Source organism: Cyprinodon variegatus, unplaced genomic scaffold (assembly GCF_000732505.1).
Source record: "Cyprinodon variegatus isolate N-32 unplaced genomic scaffold, C_variegatus-1.0 Scaffold1815, whole genome shotgun sequence".
Lineage (NCBI taxonomy): Eukaryota > Metazoa > Chordata > Actinopteri > Cyprinodontiformes > Cyprinodontidae > Cyprinodon > Cyprinodon variegatus.
Genome location: NW_015152268.1, coordinates 42,986 through 56,761, shown reverse-complemented (window position 1 = coordinate 56,761; position 13,776 = coordinate 42,986). Strand labels below are relative to the sequence as shown.

The 13,776-nt window shown below is 37.1% G+C and overlaps 1 protein-coding gene across 3 annotated transcripts in view; it reads left to right on the top strand.

The window, feature by feature from the left end:
• The window catches only part of LOC107104600, a 13,505-nt gene extending 2,424 nt beyond the window's left edge, over window positions 1-11,081 (top strand). Inside the window, exons 3-8 of one of the 3 annotated variants that reach the window (XM_015404631.1) lie at window positions 1,630-1,698; window positions 1,805-1,959; window positions 2,222-2,296; window positions 8,312-8,382; window positions 8,465-8,636; window positions 9,944-11,081. In XM_015404631.1, coding sequence (XP_015260117.1) covers window positions 1,644-1,698; window positions 1,805-1,959; window positions 2,222-2,296; window positions 8,312-8,382; window positions 8,465-8,636; window positions 9,944-10,153 — 738 coding nt within the window. In that variant the 5' untranslated portion in view covers window positions 1,630-1,643 and the 3' untranslated portion in view covers window positions 10,154-11,081. The remainder of the gene's footprint in view (window positions 1-1,629; window positions 1,699-1,804; window positions 1,960-2,221; window positions 2,297-8,311; window positions 8,383-8,464; window positions 8,637-9,943) is intronic. The other 2 variants (XM_015404632.1, XM_015404633.1) reach the window with 2 other exon arrangements.
• Window positions 11,082-13,776: the final 2,695 nt, after the last annotated feature.

The following is a 13,776-nucleotide window of genomic DNA, read 5'->3' as shown; positions in this document are numbered from 1 at the left end:
CATCCCTTCAACATCACAAAGATGTCTTCCAATAAGGAGAAGTGTTACTACATGGAAGAAAATGTGCTTTTAAAATGATTTATCTGCTTTTAAAAAAAAGCTAGAAGCAAATGATAATTTAAGCAATATTTACAATATTTACCTTTTTATAGCTTAAATATACTCTACTATGTTTGTTCAATTGAAAAAGAGACATTTTCTTAATTTATTATGTTGAATTCTGAAGAATCTTTTTTGTCCTCTTATTTTAAACTTGAAACACTAATAAAATAATTAAGATCTGTAGTGGGAAAAAGTATTTTTAACTATTCATCCTAATTAAATAAACACAGATTGATTGATTTCACTCAGTCGGCATTTTATTCATCACATTTTTGCAAAGAGAGAACAGTTCATCATACAGCCCTTACGGCACAGTAATCTACGGAAGAGGATTAGGGCCACTAAAAAAAAAAAAAAAGTTAACTAATTTTTACATTTTTTTTCAGTTTACTATGGGAGAATTCTTATTCTGACTTTAATCTCAGAATTCTGACTGAATTCTGACAATAAAAAAAGTCAGAATTTTGAGAAAAAAAGTCAGAATTCTGACTTTAATCTCAGAATTCTGACTGAATTCTGACAATAAAAAAAGTCAGAATTCTGAGATTAAAGTCAGAATTTTGAGATTAAAGTCAAAATTATGAGAAAAAAGTCAGAATTCTGAGATTAAAGTCAGAATTCTGGATTAAAGTCAGAATTCTGACTTTATTCCCATACTAAACTGAAATAAAATTTTAAAATCAGTTAACCTTTTTTTTTCAGTGGCCCTTATCTTCTTTCTTAGTAATCAGCCCTGTTCTGACTAGACAGAGTTTTTCTCCCTTACTTATGTTTAGTAAAAAAATTTGAAGGTTCAGCCAGAGTCAAAACAAATTACAACACTTTAACAAACCTGGAGAAGGAATTTGGCTTGTCAGGGGAATAAGTAAACCGTCCCTCACTCGGACATTTTCTCTGCCTTGCAGATGAAACAGAGTAAAAAAATTTTTCACTGGATAAATAGCATAACTAAATACATGAGACAAGAGGAATCTAAATCTTTATCTGAACACAGTTCGACCTTTTTCGATTATAAAAGTTTATTATCCTTGAGTAATCGATGATAAACAAAAAAAAAAAAAAGAAATTGTGAATATATGTAAAAAAAACTAATCACACAGATCTATGCTAATATTAATGTTATTAATTGGCAGCTCCAGGGTTAACTGAAGGTTGACTTTAGCTCTAAACTAAAACCTTCATAACAGGATTTATTGTGGCTGTTATTATCTTTGGTTTTTCTTTATTTTTATGATTAAACTCCGTATAAACATATCAGCTTTAATGTTCTGTTTTCAGTTCAGCTAATGTCCAACAAGAAAAAAATGGTTAAAGGAACAATTTAAGTTGGATTCATAAATGTTTATGTAGGATTTATCTTCATATTGTTGAAATTTGCACATTATTGAACTTTGCAATTACAAAATAATGTGCTTGATTACATTAAATCATTTGCAAGGTTATGAAATCAAAAAAGTCTTTATTTTAAAGTGGATTTTATGCTAATTTCTTCCCTGACTTAATTGTCTTGGCTTTTTTTTTTTTAAGCATTGGTGATTTCCATGTCTGGCAGGAGCAGCCTAATCAGCGCCTGTTTTTCAGCTCTTGAAAATACAAGTAGGTGGAAAAGGTTACATCACAGAGCCATTAGGAGATGCATCATTTAAAAAAGAAAAAAGAAAAAAAGTTTAGGAAACAATATCTTGGAACTTCCTCCATGCAGGAAGAGGGATGAGAGGCATCAAAGAGTCAGCGGTTCATCCTCTCCGTCTTTTGTCTGTGTCTCAGATGGGGGCGAGTTGTGAAGAGGTAGATGTAGTGTGTCTGTGCGAGGCAGCTCCCTGCACACTTTACTCAGAAGCACACACGCCTACGCTGGTGAGTGCTCAGCTTCCCACTTAAGTGTCTGTGGCCGTGGCGCGAGCCGCTGCGAGGGTTCCTCTAGCTGCAGTCGTGCTGTAAATCCGCGCCTTTCGCCTCCTGCTGACCCCCCCCCTGCGTCTCTGTTGCTGCTCCTGTTTCTGTACAGTATGTTTCCCAGGAGCGCTCCACAGCTGACAGCTGTCAGGTCCTCTGTGATTCTTCCTACACCTTAGCAGGATCAGTCACTCTCTGCTGTCTTTTGCTCTTCTGTTGTCAGGAAGCTCCGCTATGTGAACACTGTGGAAAAAACCGAGTCATGTTAACCAGGTTCTCTGAGGGATATGGAACAGAGGTAATAATGAACATTATGTGTGTTTACTGACATCAGTTCTGTGTTTTCAGATCCCACCACCCCCCCACCCATAATCCTAGCTCCCTTAGAGGTTGCTTGAACTTTTCCTCATTTAGTCCCATTGAATATTTTGTAGAAACTGTAACACACAGTTTGTATTTACCCATAAATATCAGATCCTTCTGAAATAATTATGGAATAAAATGATCAACTTACTAGTAACTATCAATTAATCTTTTATTGGATTCAAATTCGCTCCATGAGATTGAGAAAGTTTTATTCAGGGTTGTAATATTAGCACTGTCCACTAGAGGGTGCCACTGCTCATCCTTAAGCAGAGGTATTCCCTGGTATATACAGGTCCTTCTCAAAATATTAGCATATTGTTATAAAGTTCATTATTTTCCATAATGTAATGATAAAACTTGAACATTCATATATTTTAGATTTATTGCACACTAACTGAAATATTTCAGGTTTTTTATTGTCTTAATACAGAGGATTTTGGCATACAGCTTATGAAAACCCAAAATTCCTATGTCACAAATTAGCATATTTCATTCGACCAATAAAAGAAAAGTGTTCTTAATACAAAAAAGTCAACCTTCAAATAATTATGTACAGTTAAGCACTCAATACTTGGTCGGGAACCCTTTTGCAGAAATGACTACTTCAATCGCATGGAGGCAATCAGCCTGTGGCAATGCTGAGGTGTTATGGAGGCACAAGATGCTTCGATAGCGGCCTTTAGCTCATCCACTGTTGGGTCTTGTGTCTCTCAACTTTCTCTTCACAATATCCCACAGATTCTCTATGGGGTTCAGGTCAGGAGAGTTGGCAGGCCAATCAAGGACAGTAATGCCATGGTCAGTACACCAGTTACTGGTGGTTTTGGCACTGTGGGCAGGTGCCAGATCATGCTGGAAAATAAAATCATCATCTCCATAGAGCTTTTCAGCAGATGGAAGCATGTAGTGCTCTAAAATCTCTTGGTACACAGCTGCATTTACTCTGGACTTGATGAAACACAGTGGACCAACACCAGCAGCTGACATGGCACCCCAGACCATCACTGACTGTGGGTACTTGACACTGGACTTCTGGCATTTTGGCATTTCCTTCTCCCCAGTCTTTCTCCAGACTCTGGCACCTTGATTTCCAAATGACATGCAAAACTGAGCAACAGTCCGGTGCTGCTTCTCTGTAGCCCAGGTCAGGCTCTCTGCAGCTGTTTCTGGTTCAAAAGTGGCCTGACCTGGGGAATGCGGCACCTGTAGCCCATTTCCTGCACACGCCTGTGCACGGTGGCCCTGGATGTTTCTACTCCAGACTCAGTCCACTGCTTCCGCAGGTCCCCCAATGTCTGGAATTGGCCGTCCTCCACAATCCTCCCAAGAGTCCGGTCATCTCTTATTGCAACGTTTTCTGCCCCACTTTTTCCTTCCCACTGCAGTGCCTTGATACAGCACTCTGGGGACAGCCTATTGGTTCAGAAATATCTTTCTGTGTCATACCCTCTTGCTTGAGGGTGTCAATGTTGGCCTTCTGGACAGCAGTCAGGTCGGCAGTCTCACTCATGATTGGGGTTTTGAGTGATGAACCAGGCTGGGAGTTTGAAAGGCCTCAGGAATCTTTTGCATTGTTTAGAGTTAATTTGTTGATTCAGATGATTACGGTAGGTGCATAGCTCGTTTAGAGACCTTTTTCATGATATGCTAATTGTATAAGATAGGAATTTTGGGTTTTCATGAGCTGTATGCCAAAATCATCAATTTTAAGACAATAAAAGACCTAAAATATTTCAGTTAGTGTGCAATGAATCTAAAATATATGAATGTTCAAGTCTTATCATTAAATTATGGAAAATAGTGAACTTTATCACAATATACTAATACTTTGAGAAGGACCTGAAGAGATGCACTGATCCAGTTTTTTTAGCGATACCTGCTCAGATTAATGGACCACATATCTCGCCTTGTGAGTGTGAATTAATACAAATTAATACAAATTAACAGAGATATAAATGCACTTTATATTATTTAACAAATAAGCAGCAAAAAGAAGGAAACTACTCTTCCATGTAAAATGCACTGGATTGGAACTCCGATATATGATCTAGTCCAATCCAATCCAATCCAGCTAGTTTGTCATTATCATACCTAATTTCCAAACCAGATCTGTTCATCTCTACTACTGTAGTATTTGTAAAAGAAGTGCCATCAGAGGGGTGTCACTACCTGATCCGTACCGGTAGCACCATCTGAACCATCAGCTCCTTTGCGCAATCAGAATATATCTAGGTGGTCATCGATTGTGCCTTATAAAAAAAAAGACAGAAATCACTTCCTTCCTGACTTCCTTCCTTTTCTCATTAAATATATTAAGCACATAAAGTACAACATATAAAAGGTTATTTTCTGAGAGAATAAAAACGTTAACATCCTGTCACCTGTCTGTACCCGATCTGTCCATGGAATCCTAACCTGAGCAGCTGAATTTTGCCGTTTGCATTTGAATAATTGTAATAATTTGGAGTTTTATGTTTGCATTTTGTAGCATTTTTATATTATTTAGTGCATTATTAAAAAAAGACACTTCTAAACTTCAATTCAATTCAGTTTATAAAGCAGAAATTCACAACAAGTCATCTCAAGGCACTTTACAGTTCACCAGATCATGTAGTCAGATTGATTCATAATTTTCTAAGGAAAACCAGTTGATTGCATCGACTCGAAGGCAATCCCTCACACTAAGCATGCCTGTAGCGACAGTGGAGATGAAAAACTCCCTTTTAACAGGAAGAAACCTCCAGCAGAACCAGGCTCAGTGTGAGTGGCCATCTGCCGAGTCCGACTGGGGTTCAAGGAGACAGAAGTAGAGACACAAAAAGCAGATAAACAAAATGTTATATTGAACTTTGGCTGATGATTACAGAAAGATAGGGGGTTTATAAAACACCTTACTGCAAGACTCACAAGGTAATACAATGTTTTATTTGTAAAAAAAAAATGTGTTTCTATTGGTCTATCACAGAAAATTGCAACACAATTATTGGATGTAAGTGTCTCCAAATATAACAGAGTTGCTCTATATGAAGATTTTAAGACTGATGCTAGGCTTTATTTATGCTAAACGACCAACATTTAAACTGCTTATTGCAATGAAGCTGTTAATCAGCTGCTGCTATAACAGCGACGCCTTCATTCAGCTGTAGCTTATTGAGCGGACAGTAAAAAGCAAAGAGCTCTGGTTTGATCCACCAGACCGGGGGAAACTCTCTCCTGTCGGTATGAGGTGGAGCAGATCTGTGAGCACAATGCATGTGAGTCACCTGAAACGTCTGCAGCATCAGATGTCTGGAGGCACAGAGGAGGAGGCGGCTACTGACTCAGCTCAGTCAGCTTCATTTAGCCTATAACGCATCCATGGTTCATACCCAAGTAAAGTGGCAAAATTTTAATCCAAAAGCTGAAAACACCTACACATGTAACGAGTGCTGAACCATGGACCCAATATTCAGCAGAAAAACTGAATGTTTCAAACAAGTTTCTTGAAAAACAAACCAAAAGAGAGGGCCGGAAGCTCCTAGAACCGGGTTCTTGGATTCTCTGCTGAGGCAGGAAACTCAGGTTAGTGACTAGAATGATGAGCAGAAAAAGACGACAAAAAGTCCCTGAGCTGGTTGAGTGTTCAGTCCGATTATGAGAGAGGAGAAAACCGCCGCTTACGGTCCTTACCACACAGCACAAAGTGCGGGGGACCTGGCTCCAGCCGACGCAGAGAAGGCAACAGTGTCCTTTAGAGATAATTTTAAAGGACACTTTGGAATTATCTAAAATGTCCTTTAGATAACAGTCCAGAACAGTTTCAGAAACCAGGGGATCAGAGAGCTGAAGAGATGTCCAAGGCGAATCCAAGCTGAGGTCAATAAAACAGTCCAAGTTCAGTAACCAGCAAAATCCAGGCAGTCAGACCAAAAATCACACTGAGTAAAACAGACAGAAAAAAAAGAAAATCAATGGGCAAAAAACTGATCAGAATTTAACAACACAGATAACTTACTTCAGTTGTCGCTACAGTTACTCACATGAGACGGCTTGAATAATCTTGATCAATATTCTAACTGTTCCATCGCTACATATGTTAGGGCCACAGATGGCCCCTGGTTACTCTCTAGATCTAGTAAAGAAAGGAAAATCTGTGGGATATCTAAATGTTTACTGATCCAAAGTGGAGAATAATAATTAAAAAGAGGAATTAGTTAAACACAGTAACATGCTGCTGTCTTTAATCAGAACAATACAGTTCCACATTCATTTTATATGTGCAGACTAGAGCAGATAACTGTTTTTATTAATAGAACATTAGAAACCACATGAAAATAAAACCTCAAAACTTAAAACACTTCACTATTAGAAAAATGTTTCACTAGATTAGTCATATGTGAAACAAGGTTAATATCAAACTGAAGCTGCTATTCTACCTGTTGCCTGTTATTTCTTCCATAAACATTTGAAATAAATCTAAGAGGGACTCTTGGATAAAAGAAAAACAAAACAAAAAAACAGAAATAGACAGATGCAATGTAAATTATTAGTTGTCCTCTCCAGTGTTGTATAGTAACGAAGTAAAAATACTTCACTACTGTACTTATATTGTATATATTGGGTACTTTATACTTTCCAAGAGTGTAAATTTTTTTGAGAACTTTCACTTTTACTTCACCACATTTACAAACTCAATTGCATACTTTTAGTTACTAAGTAAAAAATAAATAAATAAAAAAACGAACGAGAGAGAGAGAGCGAGAGAAACGCAAGTGTTTTGACCCCATCTACTGATTACAAAGTCGGGTCTTGCCTTGGCTTGTTCATCAACACCAAAAGGATACGCCTGTTTCGCAAAGCCAGTCTAAATTCATCCTACACTTGGTTGTTTATATCATTTTATGTGAATTTAACCTTCAAAGTTTACCAAAATGTAAAAAAATATAATTCAAACTGCACTTACTTTTTACTTATACTTTTCACTACATTACTTCAGTACGTCTATTTTTACAGTAATTCTTATACTTAAGTACAAGCCATTTCAGATACTTTAAGACTTTTACTCAAGTAACATTTCAGTCAGTGACTTGGACTTTTACCAAAGTCATATTTTGGAGAGGTACTTATACTTTTACTTGACTCTGAGATTTCAGTACTTTATACAACACTGGTCCTCTGTTTTGGCACTAGATAATAAAATTAGATGCGGTTTAAGAGTAGCTGCTAAGCTACAGTCAGCTATGCTAAACTCCTTCTTGACTTCTGTAACATCAAATCTAACAGGATGAGTTGGTTAAAACAGTGTCTCCATGGTTACAATTCATACATAAGCAATCATTCAGAATGGCCCTTCCCAGTCAAAAGCGGCCAAATGGCAGCAAAGTCCCCTCCAACGTCCAGCCACTGGCCGTCCCCTTGGAATGCCTATCTTTTTACTCTGACTCCTCACTTTCACTGAATTACAGGGTCTGACCAGGAGAAAACACTTCTCTTTAGCTCTTAATGTCCACAAATAATGGCAGAAAGAATATTTTAGATGTTTAAAAAGGAACTGTAGGGGACCAGCCAAGGACCAGCTACTGTAAGGGCCCATTAAGGAAAGTGAGGAAATATTGAATAGCTACTACTGTAAAACCTGTAAAGCTGCTGTTACTATTCAGACTTTAATGAAGCTTTTGGTTTGAATAATCCCTCATAAACAATAACTCTGAATCAATAATCCCACATTAGTGACATTCAGTCATCTGTTTCAGAACAGATCGATACACTGGGATATAAATAGGATGACATTTATATAAGCTGTGATCTCATTGGTTCATGCATATTAACCGTAGTGACATGATGAACACCTGCGAACAGACACATGCCATCAGCACATGTTGTTTTTGACAAGTGATGATTCACAGCTTTTCATTGATCAACATCCCATAATGTGAAGGTGGTGGATGATTGTCTCTGTGTGCTGCAGGAGGAGTGCGGACTATCTGACCCTCAGGGGGAAAGCGACGCAGACGCTGACATAGAGGACACAGACTGCAGGTTGGACCGCTGGTACAGCTTTACACACTTTGCTCGCCTTTTTTTCTTCTGGTGTTTCTGACCTTAAGCCTGATTGGTTCAGACTTCAGGAGCACAGTTCTCTTCAGCGAATCAGCTCGCGCAGACGCAAGCGTCCGCGGGTGGCGCGTCAAGACACGACGGAGAGCGAGGATGACGGTGGGCGGAGCCACAAAAGCCATCGCTGGAACCTGCGGCTCAGCCCTGACAGAGCGCACAGCAGGACCATCCTGGAGGTAGGAGTGGATCAGGCCGCCTGATTGGTCTCATGGGTGGGGCTAGATTCTGTTATTAGTTTGGATCTTTGGGGAGAAACAAAATTCCCAATTCAGAATCAGCAACCCAAGAACCATCAAGTTCATATTTTATAGAACATCTATTTTAGTTCAGTGTGTAGATTTTTATCTATGATTGGATAAGAGTTAAGGAGATGGTGAAAGGAACCTTTTACCAACTTCCATAGATTGGTCAGAGTTCCCTTTGTTTTTGTCCTCTCCTTATAGCATTGTGTGTGTCCTATAAGTGTTTTTTCTGCGGGAATCATTTTTTTGTATCATTGTAGCCACATGTTTGTGATAACTGTCCCAAGTTGCAGTCATGATTTGCTATCAGTTCACCACCAGAGTTCACCAGTTTTTTTATCTAACATGACCTGATGTTTCTGAGTCTTTAATCCCTCCTGTTCTCTCAAGGTTTTCCAGGATCTATGGAGGAACAATAGACCCACAGAATAACAGAGAAGCTCATTTTCAAACATGTTATATTATGTACTATTATTATCATCTAAAAATAGAGCAATCCATTACTGAAAGCTTCCTCAACTAATTTAATAACATACTGTATTCGAATCGTCACTGAAAGTATAAAGACTTAAACATCCAGTTTCCTGAACGACCTACCGAGTCAGAGTAGGAATTAAACTAAAGCTGTACCAAAGATATATATATATATATATATATATATATATATATATATATATATATATATATATATTTTTTTTTTTTTACCAGCTTTATCTTCAACTGAAAGAATTTTAAACTAAAACAAAAAACAAAAATCTCCTATTAACACTCTCCTATTAGTAATCCATTAATAGCTGTCAACAAATTCATTAAATAACCAATTAATTGTTTGCTATCCTATACATTTCAATATACATGTATACACATGTATTCATATATACACACATATACATATATATACTTGTCTGTCTGTGAAGGCAACACAAAATAACATTTGTGTCTGTAATCTAAGAAAAGTTAAACATTATCAACATCTGGACAGGACTGACCCTGTCTGTGGGGGCTATTAGTTAGCCTTTTAGATTTGTGTTCTTGTCAACATTCTCTTTATTAGTTTGATGCATTTTTTTTGGTACCTAAAAGCAAAAACAAACAAACATAGAAGTAAAGAACTGAAAATCAGGCACTGATTAGGCTCCTTCTGCCAGAAACTGAAATGTCTTCTTGCTCTTTCAGCTCAATAAAGATCTTCAGGAGCATTCAGCTCCATTTATCCATGAATCCTCGGGTTTGTCTTTCAGGAGAGCGTCTCACAGGTGAGGCCACTGATCATCGCCAGGCCCAACGCTGAGATGCAGAACAGTCCAGCAGATTGGCCCCCAGGCTCTGAAACGATGTCCCTGTGGCCCCCGTCCCTCTCTCTCCCCATCAAACTCCTGCTGCTGCTGCCGCTCTCCCTCTCTCTCGTCATTCTGATCATCTCCTACTTGCTGCCCTGGACGGCCACATGACGGCGTTTTTTCAACCGTCACACTAACGTCATCCTGCAATATTCTATAGTAGATAATTTAGCCTTTAAACCTTAGTAAGGATTATAAAAGCAGTTAAAGATGATTAGAACTGATGATTCGTGTCAAATGGTTTTCTTGCTACATCATAAGGCAACGCTTTTTATGGAGCGAACAGTCGCAGTAGAAATAAAAATACAAGCCGAGTTCTTGGCTGCGTCTCACCCTAAGTTTCAGTTTCTCACCCCCTCGTTTGTAAAAATAGACCTTGATCTGGAGGGGGGGAGGATATCAGGGCTGCACAGAACCTTTTAAAACCCTTCATAGGAAAACATGTGAAAGGCGACGCTCAAACACTATGCAATTCTGTCCCTCCGGCATTGAGAGGGTTCTTAATGATCTTCTATGTCACCGTGTCCTTGGCCCTTTTGCCCCTCCCCTTTTCTGTTCTTATAGTGCTCTGAATATTGTTCAGATAAAGCGTCTCTATGGTTCGATCAACAGAACATCTTATTGATGCACATAATAATAATAATAATTTTATTTATTTATATGTGTTCAAAGGGAAATATGCTGACCTCAAAACAAAATAAGCTTTTGTGGAAAAATGCTGTAACTGTACAATTCATTCATATAAAACCACATATTACCATAATGTAAACATGACAAGTGCTGATCTTATTTATTTTAAATTATGTTTAATTGCTGTTTAGAAAACCGACCTTGACAATCAATCATGCTAGTTGTTACAAGCTGAAATGCAAAACTGGTAAAAGCATTTCAGCTTCTCTGTACTGTATAACATTTATTCATTTGTTCAATTTTGTTGTTTTATTTATACTTTGCATTGCTATTTAATCTTTTTGTGCTGCTTTCCAGGAGAGAAAAGTGGTGATTATTATTTATTAGTATTATTTTGGTCTGTATTCTATTAAATACTGTGAATTAGTTCAGTATATGAAACTTCTATGTCTTCAACCCTGCTGTATTGCTCTTCCTAAAGCTTATATTTCTTCCAGTGTATAAAAACATTCATCTCTGTGTTTCGTTGGGCAATAATTATCAATAAAACAAGATTGTATTTTAACAGAAAAAAAGAGGTTTGCTGCTCAGTGTCTTTTTTAAAACTGGGGATGGTGGCAAAACCAACATTTTTTTAATATATTGTTGATGTGGATCCAGCCACATTTACACTAATTGCACATTCAATTTCAAATATCATCACAAGGGAGAGATTTTTCTCAATATTATTTAAAAAAAAAGGACTATTGCAATGGATCCCATCCCTTGAACAGCTGCAACATGTAATAAATCCAATAAATTTCACTAAATAACTTTTTGCTGCCTTATCAATGAGCGTATTGCCCACAAAATTTCTATTGTTGATCAAACTGAATGTAAAATAAGCTGCAACTTTGTTTTCTTTGAATGTGCTCATAAACAAACATCCAAAATTAAAACAATGAGATTTCTAAACTTTCAAATTGTACTTCTATCAACATACCAAACTGGGATGACAAACACAACTTATTTATATATTCATTAAATCTCAACAGCCAACTTTGAAACAACTTTTTACAGCACATACTGTATATCTCAATTTATGCAATTTTTTTGTACAAACAAAATTTATATATTTCATTTGACACCCAAATTATAATATAACGTCCCCTCCCCATCAGTCACATGTACAGTTGTGCCATGTGGAAAAATCCTTCACCTTAACCATCCAGCTCTACAGCCACACTATACTAGATTTTAAGTCATAACAGCATGTTTTAGGCTGACACACAGCATTTAGCACATGCTAACCAGGTAACTGAAGTCAAAAAGTCTAAGTTTTAATCATTTCACACCATCAACAGTCAGTATGAGAAAAATAAACCTCATGGAAAAAAATTACTTTCAGAAACTCTGTCTGATAAACATAGAAAATTATCTGGGATGTGTCCTCTGTTGGTTTAGGGGGAGGGACCAACTGAGCAAAATCAAAGTCATCAATGTAGCATGTTTGAAGAAAGAAAAAATGCATTTTTTTTTAAACTCCCCCAGTGTCCCCATCTATACACAGAACAGTTTCCGAAACACTTAAAATGAGCATTATAATTACATTGTATCAGTTTAAACTTTATTGTCTCGGACTACAACCTCTATAATATACAATAAACAAACATCAAATATGCATATTGTGCGTTACACCACAGTGAGTGCAAAAACAAAAACGTGCAGCACAATAACATAAAATCCAACAAACAACCAAAACAGAAAACAGGATCATTAAAGCAGCTTTAATACCAGGACATAAGTTATGCCTACTTTATTCATTAACATGACAGAGGTAGTGATAAGTGAACATTTCTATCTGTAATGTTTCCCAGTGGGCACTGAGTACTCTATGCCAGAAGGTAGTAATTCATATTATGAATGGAGGATATGAGAGGGATGTACTCTTTACTCTCTGCGTGAGCCTGAGGATGTAAATAAACAACATAACAAGACAATATTTTTCTACCAAGTTCTTGTCCATTAAGTGTGTTCTATCATATAAAGATGTGCACAAGAAAGTAAATAATAATGTGCTGTATGGTGTGACAGTGTCGACACAGGAAGCCATATTGACAGAGAAGATGCAGATGCATGGTTTTGAGCAAACAGTGACTAACACTACAATACTTACTATAAAAAAAATACTAAAATGTGATTTTAAAGCTATTTTCATGTTCGGACCAGTCAAGTATATTCTGTTTATGCAGCAGGAAACACAGACTAATACAGGTTTAGATTCACATGTGAATAACAATCCGGCTCATATTAATGCGGATCAGTGCATTGATCTGGGAGAATCAAGCCAATAGAGGCCAGATGATTATAGCTCCTTATACAGCTTTAGAGAAAAAACACGCTCACCCTATATATGGCTCCTCAGCCTGCAGATCCAGCCTGCTTCTCAGGAGGGATTCATAGATTGCCTTTTTGGAGCAAATAGTATAAACATCCGGCTTAGAATGTGCTCCCATCCAAGCTTAAGCTTGGAGTATTAAAACGTTTTAAAATACCATTTTGCAGATATTTTTAAAAACACAGTTTGAAATTTTTTTGAAGATCTATTTTATCTTTTAAAAAGGCATTAGGATTTATAGTACAACCTTTCTTTATCAAACCTCTGGGTTTATTGCTACACTGTACTTTTTCAAAGCAAAATGTAACAGCAGGAATAATTATAATTTGTCATTTTTAAAACTCTCAATAAAAAAAGCACCTTTAATGTTAGATGTCACAAAGTCTGTAACAGGATCTGTCTCTAAATGTTCAGGTAAAGTAACCTTGTGTTTATGCATTTTTTTTGTTTGTTTTTTCCAAATATCCACTAGAGGCATTGGGGGATTATACATACATATCAAATTGGAATTGAACATAACTTTCATAGACACAGGTTTATAGTTTCTGCTTTATTTAAATGAGTTTTGTCTGCAAAAAAAGTAGTAAAATCTGGATGACATAGCCCAGACAAAATGGGATTTTCTTTTCATCTATTTATGATGGGATGGGGGGAAGCTGGAGACCTAAACTGCCACCTGCTGGTAAAACACTATGCATTATTTTTGAATCCACTCAGACTCCTTGCT